This window comes from Cnephaeus nilssonii (genome assembly GCF_951640355.1).
Source record: "Cnephaeus nilssonii genome assembly, chromosome: 19".
In the NCBI taxonomy this organism is placed as follows: Eukaryota; Metazoa; Chordata; class Mammalia; order Chiroptera; family Vespertilionidae; genus Cnephaeus; species Cnephaeus nilssonii.
The window spans coordinates 43,478,383-43,499,137 of NC_137090.1; the positions used below are offsets into that span (position 1 = coordinate 43,478,383).

Consider the following 20,755-nt stretch of genomic DNA (forward strand, 5'->3'; position numbering starts at 1 on the left):
GAGGATTTCTTTTGAGAGATTCTGGAGTTTTCTGTGAGAATTCTATTTTTGAGAAACCCTGTGCTCCTGGACTCCCAGGTTCCTGGAAAGCCCTCAGTTCCGGGGAGAGGAGGCCGGGGTTGCCCTCTGGTGGAGGCGGGGGGGGGGGCAGCCTTGGGACAGAAAGAAGGGAGAGAGAAGGGAGGAACGTCGCCTGGGGTCCAGCCTCTACCTGTCCAGGCAGCTGGCTCTCCTCCTGGGAGGTTCAGAGCTGTGGCAGGCCCCCAGTAGTTCTAGAAGAAGCCTGAGGCTGGAAGAGGAGAAGGGCACAGGGGCCAATCTGGAGCCAGAACTCTGCTCAGGAGGGCAGGTATGGTTAAGGCTACACACAGGACTTTGTGAAGGTCTAACTATGAATGCGTGAGAGGAGGGAAGCACTGCCAATTGGTTACAGTGACAGAGCCAGGGAGAGGAGACGCAGCTTTTCACCTGGACCTGACTCACCTGGCCTTGGGGCCCGCCTGACTGAGCGAGTCTACGGGGGAAAGTGAGGCAGCTGTGTGAGCCCAAGTAATCAGGAGTTAAGTGTAGTTCATGCCCCAGTCAGCTGAGCCAACACATTCCATCGCACGGGAAAGCTCCAGGTAGAAAAAGTCAGCACCCCTCTCCTCTCTGCCTAGGGAACCTGCCTTCCTGGGTTCACTCTCAAAGGCTGAAGCAAATGTGGGAATTTTGCACTTAATTAAAGGAGATCAGGAACTCCCTTCAAGTCTTTTCAAAACCATTTTGGTTCTAGTGGAGACCCAGTCACCATCTGCATGGATGGGGTTAACTCTAGATCTCAGATTCAGAAACAGAATTCATGTCAGAGGCCCCCTCAGATGGCTCCTCCCCATCCAACCTGCAGGCTGGGAGCCCGGGTATTGATTTTCTAGGTATAAAAAATTGGGCCAATGGCACATTTGAAACAGCTTTTTTGAGGTATAATATATATGCCTTAATGTTTATCTATTACAAGTGTACAATTCAATGACTTTTAGTAAATTCATAGGTTGTACAACCATTATCACAGCCTCGTTTAGGACATAGCCCTCCCCCAATTCTCAGTCAGTCCACACTCTCAACCCCTCCCAGGCAGCTGCTGACTTAATGTCTGTCTCTGTGTTTTCTGGACATTTCATAAATGAAATGACATAACATGGAACCTTTTGCATCTGACTTCTTTCACTTAGCATAATGTCTTTAAGGTTCATCCTTGTTGCCTCATGTATCAGTACTTCATTTTTTTAAGGTCATTGCCTGGCTATGTCACATTTTGTTTATTCATTCACTATTGGTAGACATTTGGGTTGTTTCCAGTTTCTTAGTGTTATAAATACTGCTATGAACATTCCTACCTAAGTTTGTCTGCATGCACATACATTCTTATTTCCCGTGGGTAAATTCCTAGGACAATATGGTAATTTTTACTTTTTAAAAAACTGCCAAACTGTTTTCTGGAGTAGTTGTGCCATTTCACATTCCCACCAGCAATTTATGAGGTTTCCAATGTTTGCACATTCTTGGTAATATTTGGTATTGTCTGCCTTTTTTATTATAGCCATCCTGATGGGTGTGCTCTGGTATCTCATTGTGGATTTAATTTACATTTTTTAATGACCAATGATTTTGAGCATCTTTTCATGTGCTTATTACCCAAAGGCACATTTCCATCTAAATGGAAATATGTATGTATTATTTATTTATTTATTTATTTATTTTTTAGAGAGAGTGAGAGAGAAATATCGATGTGAGAGAGAAACAATCAGTTGCCTCCCGCATGCATCCCGACTGTGATCAAACCCGCCACCTTTTGGTGTATGGGAAGACACTCCAACCAACTGAGCCACACTGGCCAGGGTGACAAGTCTTTTTTTTTTTTAAGTGTCTAAAACAAGCTTGGAGCTGAGTTTATTTTCATTAGTAAAAATAGTCACAGGAGGATCAAACAGACTGAATGATCGAGCCATTCATTTATGAATTTGTTTCTTTGATTTATAATAATCATAAGGGCCTTTATGTGCTACTCTCTGGAGATGAAATGATGAGACGTAACCCCACCTATATGTATCTTATTAAGACCTGCATGAAAGACGTGTGTTAAATGCATGTAATGGTTGTAAGTGGAGTGGGAACTCTGCTGAGGGGGAACTCACATCTGCTCACTCGCCCATGTTGAGAGGTCTGGGGATGTGTAGTGGGAGACATAAAGACAAATATGAGCCCCGAGGGGTCCGTAGCCATCCGCTGGGCAAAGACTGAAGAGGAACTTGATCCAGGTAGACTGGAAGGCTTGGGGGCTGATGGGGAAGGAGAGAGGGACAAGCATAGCCCTCGTGTATCTGGGTATCTTCCCCCATCCAGGCTGCTAGAGCAAAACACCACAGCTAGGGAGCTTATAAACAACAGACATTTAGTTCTGGAGGCTGGGAATTCCAGCATCAAGGTACCAGCGTGGTCATGTTCGGGCGAGGACCCTCTTTCTGCCGCGTAGATGGCTGCTTCTCGCCGAGTCCTCACGCGGTGGCAGGGACAGGGGTCCCTCTGCAGCCTCTTATGAAGGCACGAATCCCACTCATGAGGGCTCCAGCTTCCTGACCTAATCACCTCCCAAAGGCCCCACCTCCTAATACTGTCATCTTCAGGGGTTAGGATTTCAACTTACGAGTTTAGGGGGAGACAAAAGTTCAGACCATAGCACTGGGCGAGTGAAATAAATGTACATGAACAGACTTATAGCATTGGGCTGGGGAGAGGGGAGCTCTGAGAAATGAGCTGGAGAAGTAGACAGGGCGATGTCAGGAAGGGCCTGGAAGAGGGGAACCACTGATGCTCTTCAGGGGGGCATCATGATCAGGTGATTCTTCAGAAAGTCCGCCCCACAGCGCTGTGGGGAGCAATGCGGTGGACTCTAGGGTTTCCTTTCGGAAGCTGCCAGGCCTCCCCTGAGCTCCCAGCTCTCTCTCACTAGGACCTAGCCAGGCTGGAGCTACTCATCAGCACCCGTGGCCCTGGCCATCACCCATGCCCCTGTGTTCACAGGTGCTACATCACTCTCACCCAGTCTCTGCACCTGACCATGAGTGGAGCTCCAGCAGGACCTGCAGGCACAGGCAAGACGGAGACCACCAAGGACCTGGGCCGCGCGCTGGGCATCATGGTCTACGTGTTCAACTGCTCAGAGCAGATGGACTACAAGGTACAGGCCTGGCTTTGGGAGGGACTAGGAACAGAGCAGCAGTCCAAACCAGGGACCCCTTATCCATGCCACCCTGGCCAGCTCAGAGACCCAACACGGAGAGCTCTGCTCCCTCCTCCATGGAAGAACACACTCATTTGGTCCTGGAGCTTGCTTATTTTTTAATATATTTTTATTGATTTCAGAGAGGAAGGGAGAGGGAGAGAGAGAATCATCAATAATGAGAATAATTGATCAGCTGCTTCCTGCACACCCCTACTGGGGATCGAGCCCTCAATCCGGGCATGTGCCCTTGACTGGAATCAAACCCAGCACCCCTCAGTCCACAGGCTGACGCTCTATCCACTGAGCCAAACCAGCTAGGACAGTCTTGGAGTTCATTGACATTGTAAACTTCACGCATGGAATCTGCTTCCTCTGAGGAGGTTTGCAACCACAAACGGTTTTCTTACTTCACCTTTGGAGTCTTCCTATCATCATCTGTAAAATGAAGGAGCCAAATATATATCCAAAGGTCTAAATTTCCTATTTGGCCTAGAACCACAGAAAGGCTAGTAAGCAGCTCATATAAAGTCTTATAAAAATAACATAAAAATCATATGTGTGCTCTTCTGTAAAAATGGTCATTTCCCCCAGAGTATCCACAAGGGCAAAATATTCTGTAAGGGCAGGCGTGACTTCTGAAGACAAACTAGATTAACCCCTCCCTACTCCTAGCAAGAGATGCCCACACAAGACAAGTGCAAGGCTAATGTTCTTCACTTAGGCACTTGCCACTCCAGGCTCTGTGACACAGAGCCAAGCAAAGGACCCATTAGGGAACTATTACCCAGGAACCTCTACTCAAGACTGGTCCTTATGTAGATTCCTTTTTAAAAACTATAATAACATCCTGCCTTGCTGTCTCATTGTTTTTATAACAGGGTGGCATGTAAATAAATTTAGAGTAGAAAAAAAATAAGACAAATGCATGAAGAAGAGATTAAATATTTATGTGCATAAATCATGTGTATTGATTGCAAAATAAATTGAATTTAAAACCAATTTTAGAGAAGGCAAGATAATTCGTGCAGTTACCACGTTTAGATGCTTTAAGTGCAGTTCACCTCCGGTAACTTCAGTGAGCTCCCCTATATATGAAATTTGCTGTGCAGAGTGTTGTAGAATCTATAGCACCGTGTTTTCTCATAGCAAGCAAACAAAATAAGAATGCAGACCCAAATAACTGTCTTCCTTAGTCTACACACTCTGAATTTTAACATGGTTGCTTTTATTGATAAACACTTTAAGATATGTTTCCTTTGAAGTCAGGCTGGAAGAAGAAAGATTTTTTTCCCCCTCTAATGAAATAAGCTCACCTTAAAGATTATTTTAAGTTTCTAGATTCTTCCATTGTTGAGCAATGGCGGCATTGCTGAAATAAGTGTGCTCTCCCAGGAGGAACATTCTGGAGAACACACTCATTTAGATGGGAAGACCTGGCATGTTGATTAAAGAAAGTCAGCGATGTCTTCTGTCACGCCAGGCCTAGCAAACGGGAAGAGATGAGTTGGCCCACAGCCAGGGGTCACTCCTTTACAACTTTTACTTAATCCTGACCCACTGATTCCTCTAAGGCAGTGGTTCTCAACCTTCCTAATGCCGCGACCCTTTAATACAGTTCCTCATGTTGTGGTGACCCCCAACCATAAAATTATTTTTGTTGCTACCTCATAACTGTAATTTTGCTACTGTTATGAATCGTAATGTAAATATCTGTGTTTTCCGATGGTCTTAGGTGACCCTGCTAGCGGTTCTCAACCTGTGGGTCAGGTCAGGTTGAGAACCGCTGCTGTAGAGCCTAAGACCATCGGAAAACACAGATATTTACATTACGATTCATTAACAGTAGCAAAATTAGTTATGAAGTAGCAACGAAAATAATTTTATGGTTGGGGGTCACCACAACATGAGAAACTGTATTAAAGGGTCGCGGCATTAGGAAGGTTGGGAACCACTGCTCTAAGGGTACATGGTGAGAGGGGGAGTCTATCTTCAGTTTGTCTGAAAAGTGAGCAAAGCTTTGGCCATGTAAGTCTAGGCGAGACACAGAGCAGAGTACCATCAGTGGGGGTAGCCAAAGTGAAGCGCCCCAAAAGGAGGGCCATCCCGTCCCCTCCTGGACACTAAGCATCCTTGGTAACCAGTCTCACTAAACTGTTCTCCAACCTCGTCTTCCCTTTGTTGTCCAGCGATTCAGACTATTTTTAGCACAAAGCACACTCCAGCAATCCAGTGAATGTGAATATCACCATTGTTCAGCTTGTGCTGGGCATCATGGGAGGATACCAAAAATAGAGATAGATAGATAGATAGAAGATGATAGATAGATAGATGATATATAGATAGATAGATAGATAGATAGATAGATAGATAGATGATAGATAGATAGATAGATAGATAGATAGATAAATAGATAGAAGATAGATTGATAGATAGATAAGGTATGACCCAGTCCATTTGGAGAGACAAGAGACATGTGAAATTAGGGGAGACACCAGCCAACATTACCCTGAATGGGGATGTGTGTTCCACGAACTCTGAGCCCTGGGTGCTCCAGCGTAGAGGGAGAGCCACCGAGTGTGCTGAGCCCTTGGAGGGTGTGAGCCCCAAGGCTGTTGAACACTTGGGGGAGTGCCAAACAGGGCGTTATGATTTAGCACAGCCCAGTTCTCTGTGCAGTCGATGTCCTTCCCCTGCCCCTGGGTCTGATCCCCCTGGACGCTCCTCGTGGGCGGCTAGGACGGAGAGAGGAAGGGGGTCAGGAAGAGCCGTCACAGGGCAGCTCTCTGTTATGTCATTCACGACACTCAGGCAACATATTCTGTTTGTGTATCTCCAGAGAGCAAGCTGGAAATGAGCATAGAACAGTGGCCGAGTACCAGAGAGTGGGTTGGGGAACAAGACAAGAGAGGAGATGGGGTTGAATAAGGAGGGGCGGACACAAAGCCTCTGAGAGACCGACCTTGAAGTGGCGGGCTGCAGAAAGGCCCGCGGGCTTAGGTCAGAAGTAGGAGCGTGATGAGAACAAGTGGCATTCAAGGGAGCCTCTTGGGCGGGAGATAATGGAGACAGGAGGAGACTGGAAGGAAAGGAACTTTGTGGTAAGAGCATTGCAGTTACTCAAGCCGGAGAGGGTGAGGAGCAGATGATGGGGTAGCAAACCTGGAGAAGAAGGAATGAGGCTTTTTAAAAATTGAATAATACCTAGTGCACATGAGGAGGAATGGGTGGTGAAGCCGGGAGGGCTCGGAGAGAGTTGGGGCCATAGTCAAGGACCCTCACAGTCCTCTTTGCCACAGGAATCCCGTTAGGAGGCATGCAGTGATGGAGGGAGGCACAGAAGGGTGTAGAGACTTGGGGCAAAGGGAAAGTTGTTGCTTTATTAGTGCTGGCTGGAAAACGTGTAAAATTAGCCACTTTCTCTGGAAACGGTTGCAGTTTGACTGCTCGCGTCTTCTTTATAGTTCAGCAGCAAGACTTTCCCCCTGGGCCTCAGATTAGAGAGGCTATTGCTGAAGCATCAAATGGTTTGGAGCCTAAAACTCTCCGGGTTCTTGTTGACTTTCTGTAGCAGCAACCCTGTAGAACACCCGCTCCTTGAAACCTGCTCGCTTGATTTCTGAAACATTAAGCTTCCACCTTCTCCTTCCTCTCTGATCTTCCTTCTGAGTTTCAGTTTCTGATTCTCTTTCATGTTTTCCAGTTTTACTCAGGCACTGACGGCGCCCTAACCTGCCTTCCAACTTTACCTCCTCTCTTCCCTGGGTGGTGGGGGTCTCCATTCGGATGCCCTCCCCTCATACTTGGTTATCACTCTCCTCCCAGGGAGTTCCTACTGACTCCTGTCTTCCTCCCGGCCAGATTCCTCGTCCCATTAATACAGGGATGGGGAACCTTTTTTCTGCCAAGGGCCATTTGGATATTTATAACATCATTCGTGGGTCATAAAAACTTAGCAGCTTAAAAATTAGCCTGCTATATTTGATCAATCGTGTAATTAACTCACCCCTCGTGCCTTGGCAGGGCCAGACTAAATGATTTTGAGGGCCTTATACGGCCCTCAGGCTGGACATTCCCCACCCCTGCATTCATATGAATAATCTCATTTTCCTCTGCAGTCCAGGGTGGAAATTCTGAGATATTCTGATAGCTTCATGTCCTTCCCTCTGTAGTTCCGTTCAGTCCCCAATGCTGACTCTTCCTTCAGCAGGCCTCTCGCTTCCAGGTCTTCAACCCTATTCTTCTTGCCCTCATCCCAGCCCAGAGTCTCACCACCTTATAGCAAGGCAACACCACAGCCTAGAGCCACTGTACAGTTGGGGTGGTTCAAAAATAGGGCCAGGCGGAGTCCTGGGGTTCTGTACAGGCCCCCAGGGGGAAGACTGCAGGAATGACAAGTATCCACCTATGAAAACTCTACCTTTTTCCGTTTTATATATTGGGTATGCACTTGATGAAAGGGATCCACAGCCTAAAAATGCTTTCACTTATATGCATATATGCATAGCCCGTGGGCAGACAATAGTGCAGGGAAGACGGGGACAGGTCAGGCGTGGGGTGGAGGGGGTCAATGGGGGATAAGGGGGGAACATCTGTAATACTTTCAACAATATACATGTTTAAAAACCCACTGTTAATGTGGAAAAGCAGAGCTTTTGATTCCTGAACTTCCACTTAAGTATTTGTGACATTTGACAGATTGCTGTCATTATCCCAAATATAATAATAGATATTACTATATATCTCAAATGTTCTACATACATATATCTTTATGAATATAATAATAGCAATAGCCAGCCTGGAAATTACGGTACCTCCTAGAGAGATGCGACTGCTCCATCTGAACTAGCCACATCACCCTCATTTAAGACTCCAGTGGGACTTACCATCTGATGGCCTTATTTTTGTGTCATTGTCAGTTCTCGCCACTAGAACGTAAGCCCCCTTGAAACAGGGGCCCTGTCTCCCTTGTTCACTGCTGGTTCCTCATGATCTGGTACAGTTCCCCCCACATCATACAGACTCAGTAAGCATTTGCATGAATAGAGGAATCATTTCATTCAAGGAGCTTAATAAAAGGTGGTGTTTATTCTTCCCTCTCTTTTCAAAGTCTGCCCCACATCCAGCTTAGCATATGCAGTGTTAGACTGGTTCTGCTAAAAATGTTGATTTAATGATATTTTTCTCTGTTTCAAACCTCCAAAGATTCCTTTTAATAATTCAAGTATTTTCATAGCCATGACCCTCTTTCGTAATTCAACTTTCCAGCTAAAATTCACCTTTATTTTTCTGTGGAAACATCATGATTTTGCTCGTTCTTTGTCCGTAATCTTTCCTCTGCCAGGAAAGCCCTCACCCTTCCATTATGCCTACACAGACACTATTATCCCATTAAGCCAGCATTCCCAATGCATGCTCTGAAGGTACCATATGGTTCTGTCAGATGCCAAGGCCCCAGATCTTCTGACTTCTGTTCTTGTGTTCTTTCCACTAATGTTTGCCAGAGTGCATTCTGGGAAAACCAGGGACCACATAAGGAGAAAAAAATCCGTATAAAAAATCCAGCCACATAAAACAGTTGAAGTGAATTAATTGTGCAGGACTTCTCGGGCTCTTAAAATGCTAATACATGTTGTAAATTGGGTTATAGAATGTGTGTTTCCCAAATTTGCTTGACCAGAGAGTCTCGTCTTCAAGGAGCATCTTCCATGAAATAAACTTTGGAAAGTGCTGCTGTAATAGTGTCTGAAATTCACCTCTGGCAAAACTGGTGATTCCAGGGCACTTTGACCCACTCCTCTGAACTCGTCTGTAACATCTGTGGTTTCTGTTGTCCCCTGGAACCGCTGCTTGTGTGGCCATTTACTTGTTTTCTTTGCGTACCTTATCTCCACAACCTGACCAGAAGTTCTTAGAGGAACCGAGCCCCCTGAGTCTAGCACATGAGCTGTGCAGAGCTGGTGGTCAAACAATGCCCACTCAGTAAACGAATGGGACTTGCCTACTATTTGCATTTTCCCAGCACTTTAAGGATAGCTCCTTGCCAATGACCCTGGGAGTGTCTGCCAGCAACCTCTCCGGATATATGGCTCCATGCTTTACTAGTTCATGCAGAATGCTCAGAATGGTTTTTATTTTTAGGACAGATATACATCTACCCTCTGAAATTCTCTCCTGGCTCTCATTAAAAAGACTTACCTGCAGTTTATTTTCTATAGATGTTATCGCTTCGGCTCCACCTCCAGCTTCCTGTTGCCCTGGGAAACCTGGGTATTCAGGCAGGGCTTTAAAGATACAGACATAACCTTTTTCATCAGCACATGCCAAAGGCTGAGTGGCAGACCTTTTGTCTGCCTGGTGCAAGAAAATATTTTATTCATTTCCTGGGATTTTGAAAGCTACAGAATCAACAGTAATGCAAGCCCGATGGCATTTGGAAAGGATTTTGTTCTAAGTGTCTTGAAAAGGTTCTGTTTGATCCTGTGTCTTTTGTTGGCACCCACAGCCATAAAAAATTTAATTGTTCTTGAAATTTTAATACAAGTTTCTAACCCGGGGTCTGTAGGGGTCTGGGAGTATCTATAATAAAGAGGATGAAAATGACTTAGGTGTGTATTGATAAGCCAGGCATGATGGTCATTTAATCTTTATATGTTTCATTGCAGTCTTGTGGCAACATCTACAAGGGCCTTGCTCAGACTGGTGCCTGGGGCTGTTTTGATGAATTTAATCGAATCTCCGTGGAGGTCCTGTCGGTGGTGGCAGTACAGGTATGGGGGCCAGAAGTTGCTGGAAGCCCCGTGGTTTCCATGCTGAGCACTGCACTGTGGAAGTCTGCATCCTCTTGTTTTCAACCTCTCCTCCTCCCCTTCTCCGTCTCCCTCCCCGCCTTGCATTTCATGCCCCTTCCTCCACCCTCTAAGTCAGGCCTGAGTGCAGGACATGGGAACCCTGCAGGTCCCTATCGAGGTGGACCCATTTACTGCTGTGGGACTCCAATTCCTCCTCTGCAAAGTGGGACTAACGGCCAGCAGCTCACCTGTTTCCCAGGTGAGGAAAGGGTCCCTGGATGGCGGAGCCAGCTCCTTGGAAAGGACGCCGGCTTTGGGAATGGTCAGGCCGGGCTTAGCTCCACTCTGTGTTACCTGGCTGGAGTCTGGCGAGTTGCTCCCTCTCTCAGCCCAGGTCGCTTACTGACATGTGAGTGAGGGTTGCAGAGTGAATGTCACTGGGTGACGGAAGTCGTGTTCTGGTCGGGTTTTATGTAAGCCTGCCGCTCGCCTTTCAAGTCACCCAGAAAGCCCTTCCTAAACCTGCCACACAGTGAGCGCTGTGCTCGAGGCAGGGGAGGGTCCCTGTTACAGGGACCAGAACGTGGGTTCCTGGGACAGACATGAGCACGTGTTAGTGTGCTCAGTGGCTTGAATCCTGACTCACATGAGGGGATAGGACTGCTAGACGCGCCGTCTGGGAGCCAGGCTGTAAAAGGATGGAGAGGATCTGAACCTGGGCAAGGACCTCATAGGCAGCGGAGCATCAGAAGGGGGGTGGGGTGGGGAACGTGCACACACCTTTACTGAAAGTCTGTTCTGTACCAGGTACTTGTCATGTATCATCTCCTAATTCAGTGGTCGGCAAACTCATTAGTCAACAGAGCCAAATATCAACCGTACAACGATTGACATTTCTTTTGAGAGCCAATTTTTTTAAACTTAAACTTCTTCTAACGCCACTTCTTCAAAATAGACTCGCCCAGGCTGTGGTATTTTGTGGAAGAGCCACACTCAAGGGGCCAAAGAGCCACATGTGGCTCGTGAGCCGCACTTTGCCGACCACTGTCCTAATATGTCTTATGTTCTCATACCAGCCCTATGAGCCACCCTTATATAGACAGACAGAGGGGTCTCAAAAATGTCTACACACGTTAATAGCTGATAGCTCAATTTTGAAAAGGAAATGTATTTTAATAAACACTGCCTTTATAATTATTCAAACTGTGTGTATGCATTTTGGGGGCATTTTATACACACACACACACACACACACACACACACATATATATATATATATATATATATATATATATATATATAGAGAGAGAGAGAGAGAGAGAGAGAGAGAGAGAGAGAGAGAGGTGTGGTGTGTGTGGGTGTGTGTAGGTAGGTAGATAGATAGATAGATAGATAGATAGATAGATAGAATTTAAACCCGTCCACACTGAGCAGGTACAGGTCTGGGCACAGAGCTGGTGTACAGGAGGTAAAATAAGAGCACGTTTAAACAGGCAGGTTCCAACCAAATAGTAGACAGAAGACCTTGATGGCAGGATGTGCACTCTGCCTTCCTCAATGGGCAGCAGGGACCCCTGCCGATGCTGGGAGGGAAATTAGCCCCTGCCTGGCCGTGGTTCTGAGGAGGGCGGGCAGTGGGAGAACAGTGGCTGCCCTCAGTCAGAGCTTAATGACAGCTGCAAAGGCCTGAGCAGGAGCCTGACAGCCTGCCCATCGGCCCCCGAGTCCCTAGAGAGACGCACCAGTTCCCGTGCTCCCCCTGTAAGCGGAGCCCCATCCTGTTGCTTCAACAGGCAAAGCGCGCGGAGGGACGCTGTGCAGTGACAGCCGCTGTGGGGGTCTGGGAGCAGTCGCGGGCCTGGTGCTTCCAGTTCGTGCCCGCACACTTTGCGGTCAAAATGGTTTCCTTTCCTCTTATCGTTCGCTTTTATTTCTAAAGCAAAATGTAAATACTATGGAAAAGAAAACTGGACTCTTTGGTCCCCACAGGCCTTTTGTTGAATTTTCTCAGGTCCAGGCAAAGAACAATGAAACCTTTAGCCTAACTGATACTTTTCTTAGGCGAGTGTGCAGGGCTGAGGAAAAGGGCAGCAGCAAAGGGGTGGGGGCAGAGGCTAAGGCAGCATCCTCCCCGCTCCAGCTGGCCTGGCAGGAGCCAGTCTCCACCCACACCCCCCACACGGGCACCCTCTGCCCAGCATGATGTCCCTGCCACAGGCGGGCTGGACGTGGAGCCGCGTATAGGTACGGGAGCAACCGCAGGCTGAACGGGAGGAGAACTCACACCATCAGCTCACCACCCTGGCCGCCCTCCCCGTCAGCTGTGACAACAAAAATATCTCAAGTCTCAGCCAAATGTTCCCTTGGGAGGGCAGGTGCGAAATCACCCCACTGAGGACACTGGTTTCTACGTAGCTTTCCTTTTTTGTTTGTTTAATGGGTGCTAAAAGCACCTGTTCTTATTTTGTGGAAACTTATGCCTCTAAATAATAACAAACGTGAGTATTTTCTGAACAAAACAATTCCTCTGAAAATGCATATACAGGGGTGGGCAGACATAGGTTTACAGTTGTTCACATGGAAGAAGACATGCAGGCTATGATCATGACAATAGCTTTATTAATTCTGTGTTCCGTGTACTCACAATTGTAAGCCTACTTTGGCCCACCCTGTGCTTGATGGTGTGCTGGGCTCTGGTAGAAGGTGTTTGGGGAAGTGGGCCGGATTTCCTGGTTTTTAACTCAGGCTGCCCCACTTACCACTGCTAGACATCTGGCAAATTTATTTTCTTCTTTTAACTTTTCATTTTTGAAAAAATTTTTAAATTCTAGAAAAGTTGCAAAAATAGTATAGTTTCCAAATATCCCTCCCTTAGCCTCTTCTATGTCAACATCATCCTATCTAATAAAAGAGTAATATGCAAATTAACTGTCACTCTGCGACAAAAATGGCGGCCCCCGTAGCCACAAGATGGCAGCTCCCAGTCCCCTCAGCCCCACTGCTGCAGTGTCTGGGCCTGTCAGCCCCGCCGGGGTTCACAGGGACCAAGCGGCGAGGCTGGATCCTCCCCCAGACACGGCAAACAGAGCTCTGACAGCAGGGCTTGGGGGCCTCCTTAGCGCAGAGGTGGCAGGAACACCCCCAGGCCCAGCAGACAGAGCCCAGACAGCAGGGCATGGGGGCTTCATTCGCAGGGTGATGGTGGGGAAGCCCCAGGCCCGGCAGACAGAGCCCAGACAGCAGGGCTTGGGGGCTTCCTTAGTGCGCAGTGGGGGTGGGAACACCCCCAGGCCCCGCAGACAGAGCCCAGACAACAGAGCATGGGGGCTTCCTTAGTGTGTTGGTGTCGGCGAAGCCCCCAGGCCTGGCAGACAGAGCACACTGCAGGGCATTGGGGCTTCCTTCACATGGCGCATGGCGGCGGCAGGCAGAGAGCAACAGCAGGGCATGGGGGCTTCATCTCCATGGCTGCAGCGAAACCCCCAGGCTCCACAGAGAGCAGAGAACCATGGGAGTGGGCCTAAGTCATCAGTAGGACATTCCCTGAGAGCTCCTGGATTGTAGAAGGTGCAGGTTGGGCTGAGGGACCCCCGTGCATGAATTTCATGCACTGGGCCTCTAGTATATAATATAATACAGTCTCCTAACTGCCTTCTGCCTCAGTTTCCTCATCTATAAAATTAGGACCCACCCAGCTCATACAGCTGTGAAGAGGACTGAATGGGATAATTCCTGTAAAATACTCAAAATAGCACCTGGAACATATCGAGCACTCAGCAAATGTCAGTTATTATTTTGTTGTTATTCCCTGTGGCTTTAAAATCTCCCCGAATGGTGAGCGGTTAGTGGAGAAACAGACCCCATGAGTAAGGAGTGGACCTTGCAGCCCTGTATGCCAGTCTGCGCCTACCTGTGTGTGTGCCTCCACCTGCTGAGCCTGCAGTTCAACCCACACACTCACCCACCTGCTCCTGCCGTGGCATCCGGAGGGACATCCAGGATCCTGAGCTCTGCTACCTCCCGGTGGCTTGTCCCGGGACCCCAGTTGCTGTGACTGCGTGAGGCCATGCCCTAGAGCTCACCTGTCCTGCAGAAATGGGCGAACAGAACCTGGCATTAGCACCAATGGGCCAACGCTAACGCATCCTCCAGTCTGTTCAACACTCTTCTCAAGGAAATTTTTGGATGAGCCCCAAACTTGGGCTGCAGAATTTACACAAGAGCGCAGACCACGGGTCCTACATCATCAATTCTCCCTGAGCTTGAGGATTCTGGGCCCTGGTGTTGCCGGAGGGAATGTTATCAGAGGGAACAGCAGAAAAGGGCTGGGCTGATGCTCACTTTTGCCTCCAGCCAGAGGCATCAGAGCACTTTGTAAATGGTGATTAAGCTCACCTTCCCAGCCATAACAAGTGAGGCTCAGTATATGTTGCAGATGGGAGCCCCGGGGTCTAAGGAGAGAACCCAGCCTTTAGTACTCACCTGGCTTGCAGGGTGGTGAGAGGCTGCGTGGCAGGACTGTGCTGAGCCCGAGGACCAGCAGAGCCGGTCTGTTTGGCAGGTGTGCTGGGCACTGGAGGGTCGGTCTCAAACTAATTGTTACGATCCCAGATACATTCGGTCATGAGAGCTTCACTTGGGGAAAGGAGCTGAATGCTAATTGCAGAACTGCCATGCATTCTGCAAACACTGCTGTTTCAGGCACTGGGGAGAGCCTTGCCCAGTGCACGTGCTCCCTCCTCCTCCCCCCTCTACCCCCTGTCACACACACACACACACACACACACACACACACACACACACACACACACGATTTGTACAAGTAACAGGACTGACCACGTTAGCCTGCAGCCCAAGTGTGAGGTTCATTGAAAAAAATCTTGCACCGGCCCCAGCTTTCAGTATTGCTTTCAAAACCCTGAGAGGCTAGGACTGCTCAGAGACATTCCAGGGCTAGCAGAACAAGTGTGTCCATTGTCCCTCCCACTCCCCCCACCCGCCTTCTGTTGATCATCTGTGTGCATGTCTTTTCAAAGCACCAGGTGTGGAAATAAATGGGTGAATTTCATTTCTCCTCCCCCCACTGCTAGTAAGAGTGACCTAGAATGGCGATCTGACCAGGTCAAGCTTCAGCTTAAATCCCCGTGGCTCCAGACCACAATTAAGAAAAAGCCTAATCTCTGTAGAAAGGCACTAATACACTGGGGGATGTGGCCCCAGCCTACTTTTGCCACTGTGGCTTTCTTCTCCTCACCAAACAGCACCACCCTCCATACAGATCACCTAGGCTTAGAACAGCCTGTTCTGTAGACTAGCGGGTGGCTGTGAGGAGTCAGACCAAGATGAGGACCACAGCTGTGAAGATGGGCACATCGACAGTTTCCATGTCACCTGCTGTTTTTAAGTGCTTTCTATATGCAAAACTCTTTTTCTTGTTGTTAATCCTCATCCGAGGATATTTTTTCCATTGATTTTCAGAGAGAGTGGAAGGGAGGGGGGAAAAGAGAGAGAGAGGAAAGAGAGAGAGAAACATCGATGTGAGAGAGACACATAGATTGGTTGCCTCCCTCACACACCCTGACAGGGGCCTGAGACCAAACCTGCAACACAGGTACGTGCCCTTGACTGGAATCAAACCTAACACCCTTCTGTGTATGAGCTGATGCTCTAGCTGCTGAGCCACGCCACCCATCTAAACTCTATGATGCTATTTAACTTAATCCTTAGAATAAGCCCAGAGGGAAGGGGCTGGAGTTCTCTCCATCACACAGCAGCTAAGAGCCCCGGCTCCAGAATTCACTTGCCTGATTCAAATCCAGACATCACCACTTAGTAGCCGTGTAAGGTTGGGCAAACTACTGTACCTCTCAATGCCTCCATTTCATCATAGAGAAATGGGGATGATAACATTAAAGTGTTCCCCTCCAGGACTATATCCTAAGAAACTTGAAGCACCAATCAGAAAGGATATATGCACCCCTACGTTCATAGCAGCACAATTTATAGTAGCTGCGTTCTGGAAACAGCCCAAGTGCCCATCAGAAGATGAATGGATTAAAAAACTGGTACATCTACACAATGGAATACTACACTGCTGTAAAAAAGAAAGAACTCTTACCATTTGCAACAGCATGGAGGGACCTGGAGAGCATCCTTCTAAGCGAAATAAGCCAGTCAGAGAAAGACAAGTATCACATGATCTCACTCATTTGTGGACTCTAATTAAAATAAACTGATGAACAAAATAGATCCAGAGACATAGAAGCATGGAACAGACTGATAAATCTCAGAGGGAAGGTTAGGGGCTGGGGAGAGATTAACCAGATAACTTACATGCATATACACATAACCCAAGGACATAGACAATAGTAGGGTGAAGGCCTGGGGAGGGGTGGGAGTGGGGAAAAGGGATCAATGCGGGGGGGGGAAGGGAGGACATCTGTAATGCTTTCAACAATAAAGATACTTTTTTTTTTAAATAAAAAATGTGAGCAAAACAAAACGAAAAGGTGCCCCCCACGAGGGATTGTGTTGAGGATCAGGTGAGTTAATACATAAAAAGTGCTCTGAACGGTGCTCAGCGCGTGGTCAGTGCTAACACACTGTGTTATGCAGAGGGACCAGGCACAGAGACCTAGACACCGGCTCGCCGTGCCTCCCACCCTCCTGCCACCGTGTTGGAAACGTGGTGTGTGGCCACAGTTCCTTTAAACACATCCATACCCATCAGTAAGGGCCCGGGTTGCAGTCACTGGGCCTGTCCCTCAGGGAAAGGGTCCGGGTTGTGGTCACTGGGCCTGTCCCTCAGGGAAAGGGTCCGGGTTGCGGTCACTGGGCCTGTCCCTCAGGGAAAGGGTCTGGGTTGTGGTCACTGGGCCTGTCCCTCGGGGAAAGGGTCCGGGTTGCAGTCACTGGGCCTGTCCATCAGGGAAAGGGTCCGGGTTGCGGTCACTGGGCCTGTCCATCAGGGAAAGGGTCCGGGTTGCAGTCACTGGGCCTGTCCCTCGGGGAAAGGGTCTGGGTTGTGGTCACTGGGCCTGTCCCTCAGGGAAAGGGTCCGGGTTGCGGTCACTGGGCCTGTCCCTCAGTGTAAGGGGCCACAAAACACGTGTCTGTGTTGGCGGGGGGTTCCCAGTTTTGGCTTCTACCCCAACACAGAAACCCAATGCGCACACCTGTCCATTGGCTTGTTCACCAGGTGAAAAGCATTCAAGATGCAATTCGAGATAAGAAGGAGAAGTTCAACTTCCTTGGAGAGGAGATTAGCCTGAATCCCTCCGTGGGCATCTTCATCACCATGAACCCCGGCTACGCGGGCCGCACGGAGCTGCCCGAGAACCTGAAGGCGCTCTTCAGGTGAGCACAGCCCGCCCCTCCTGAGGGCCCCAAGCAGAAGCTTCTGTTATTTCTTCTGCTGGAGAGGTGTGACCTACAGAGAGAGGAAATTCGGGATATATAGAAAAGTAGATTTTTTTAAAAAACCACCTTTAACGCCGTCACCAGTAAAATGATTTTTGCTTGTGTTCTTTTTCCTTATATGCACATTTTAAAGTCATACGTTGTAGTCTACATATGTTGCCTACACAGTTTTATATTGTTTTGTTTTTTCATTTCATAGTCTATTATAATCATATTGTAAATAGTTTCTCCTGGCAGATAATCTTAATAAATCTCATTTCATGACTGCATTTTAGTCTATCAAGTACTTGGTCCACAATGAAACTAACTAGTCCCCCTTAGTTAAATATTAGGACTGTTTGTAACATTTAAAGTAAGTGTATGCATAATGTTGTAATGCACATCTTTGTCGGCGTCTTTTTTCTGTATGCATGATTGTTTTCCCTGGCTAGCTTCCCAGAAGCGGACTCACTGAGTTCCCGGGGAGGGACGTTTTTGAGGCTTTTGGTACACACTGCCAAATTGCTTTAGAAAAAGAGAAGTGCCAAGCTACATCCCCAGTAGCGATGCAGGAGCACACTTCTCTCGTTTTACCTTGGCCAGTGGTGGATATTGCCATGTTTTAAAATCTTCCCTATATTGATAAGAAAACACAAACATACTTCCTAGCAGGACCTGGAACCTCCATTCTTTGTTCAGACAAGAGCAGTCAGCCCAACACAGAGGAAACTGAAAGCTGCTTTATGGCTTCTAGTTCCCACCTACGGAACGATTACCTGAGAGAGGTTGTGGGAGCTGATAGAGCGGTGCGTCTTATCTCGGAACTGGGACCCCCGGTGCTCTCTGAGGATGTCAAGGCCCAGGAGGCCACTGAAAAGCCCCTGTGTCCTCAAGGCCCTCCCTTGAGCTGCCCCAGTGGTGGCAAATGCCTATATCACGGGAGTGGTATGGACACCTCCTCCTTCAGGCAGGTCCCCACTTCAACCAGGAGCTTGATGGACTTTTAACAGGCTGGCTAAGCTGGTGCCATAGGATACTGTGTTGTACAGTGAGAAAACAGATGAACTCAGCAAATTGCTCAGGGTAGTCAACTAGGGTTAACTAGTAACGGACAGAACCGGAGTTTGAACCCAAGCAGTCTGACTCGGGCCTCTCTGCTCCTCCCCATCCCAGTCCTGTAATCAGAGATAGTCAGTGTAGCCCTTGGGCATTCTTCCTTCCAATGTTTTGTGGGTAGAGAGTTCTTTTTCAAACTTGGGATCAGACCTGTATAGTTTCGCATCCTGCCTTCATTGGTTAATGTCTTCCCGTGTCATTAAAGAGTTTTTCTTTTCAGCGTTATCATGGCCACGTTGCATTCCACTATGTGGATACATATTTAACCTTCTTTCATGTTGAAAATAATTTTGAGTTTCTAAGTATTTGGTTGCTCCTTTGACTTTGAATGCCATGTAAATTAATTTAAAGAAAAACGTACTTGAATGAAATGTTTTTGAAAATTTTGTATCAGTGTAGGAAAAAATGCAATTAAAGAATGTAACAGCCTTAGGCTCCCATTACATACCTAATAAATTAATTTAAAAGTAAGTACTTCTAAAATAAAATGTTCCTAGAGGCAGAGGGGGGAAAAATCAAAGTAAATTCTCCTATAAGGACAAAAATCCCCTCTTTATGTCCCATTTTGTGACAAGGTGAGGTTAACAGTGCTTACTTTAACCATCAGCATTAAATATTTATATTGTATGCAAATAAGTACAAGATAAACCCTGAGTGGGTTTGGAAGAGACAGATGTTCAGGATGAAAAATAGAGAGATTCTCAGTTTCTTGTAGACACTAAGAGAGACTCAACTCCTCCACCTCAGCCCCTAATCGTTCTAGACCTCATTCTTTACTACTGTAATCTCTGTGCCTTGTGAAAAGCACACTGGGCTAAAGTTATAGATGTGAGTTGAAGCCCCAACTCCCCCTGACTGCTAACTTCATTCATCAACTTGGGAAAGAGAGTTCCCTTTCTTTATGCTCAGTTAACACAACTTTGCCATGAAAGTCTTAGATGAAATCATTGCTGAGGACTAAGTGTTTGCACTCACAGATGCCTCCTTCTGTGATCTCAGCCAGTGTGTCCTGTCCTGTAAGCTCCCCTTTGACTATGTGGTTGACAGCTCTCTCCGCACTTGTCTCCCTGCGCCAGGCCCTGCGCCATGGTGGTTCCAGACTTTGAGCTGATCTGTGAAATCATGCTGGTGGCAGAAGGATTCATTGAAGCCCGGTCATTAGCCAGAAAGTTCATCACCCTTTATCAGTTGTGCAAAGAGCTTCTCTCCAAACAGGTATATTCCCCAGTTCACTGAAAAAGTCAATCATGTGTGATTGCCTTAGCTCTGGACGGATTCCAGGGCCAATGTGTCAGGGAGACATAGAGCCGCTATACCCAGAAGCATATTAAAAGCTCTGGACACTTCTGTAATTAAGATCTGTGTCCATTTTCTTAGCCCAGCCTTTAAAACAATTGACCACAGAACTCCCACTTTTAATTGAATGTGTAGCAGCACCTCATAGATCACCAGTGTCCCATGAGAAACACGCAGCAGCTGAGGAAAACCGGAGATGGAGAGAGTTACGGAGGGAGAATCAGGCATTGAGGAGTCATGTTTCTCACCACTGCTTGGCTATAAATGTGGCGTCTGTCCAGGCAGATCCCCTCAGGGAAATAACACACTAAGACGTGACCAAGAACGTCCAACGTTTGTGCCTTGGATATAAAGCATTTCTTGGTGGCAATCAAGCTTCACGGGCTGTTTCCAATGAGTTCCACTCCCTTTGGGGCTCTCTTACTTGGATCACCTTTGTTGCCAAAACACAGGCTCTCTCAACCCTGCGATATCTGTCCAAGATGGATTTTTTAAAAACCTCTCCTAATTTCCTCACACTTCCCAGGCTCCTTGCTCATTGCATCCTCTCTCTAGATTCTCTACCACCACTGACTTCCAGGCCAATGACATACTTTCACAACTCCATCCCAAACCTCTCTTTTGAACTCTGACCCTCTGTATTCAATGGTCTATACCACAGCTCCCCTGAGGGTCTAAAGAGCACCTACAGCTCAGCATCTAAAGCTGATCTTCCTACTAGCCTCCACCCAAGCCTGCTTCTCCTGCATTTCTTCCTTCAGTAGCTTTATCCACTTGCTGATTCTGGAATCTTGGAAGTTATCCTTGATACTTTCCTCTACCTCAGCCCTACGTCTAATCAGGAAGGAACTGTTTTCATTCTACCCTCTGGATGTGTCTCAAATGTGTTATGTTC

At 47.5% G+C, this 20,755-nt stretch overlaps 1 protein-coding gene across 1 annotated transcript in view; it reads left to right on the plus strand.

Moving 5' to 3' along the window:
* Positions 1-20,755, plus strand: part of DNAH9 (dynein axonemal heavy chain 9) — a gene marked incomplete at its 5' end in the record, with an annotated part of 343,516 nt that overhangs the window by 120,563 nt on the left and 202,198 nt on the right. The window contains 4 exons of the mRNA XM_079798920.1: positions 3,061-3,217; positions 9,925-10,029; positions 17,249-17,406; positions 19,641-19,779. Coding sequence (XP_079655046.1) covers positions 3,061-3,217; positions 9,925-10,029; positions 17,249-17,406; positions 19,641-19,779 — 559 coding nt within the window. The remainder of the gene's footprint in view (positions 1-3,060; positions 3,218-9,924; positions 10,030-17,248; positions 17,407-19,640; positions 19,780-20,755) is intronic.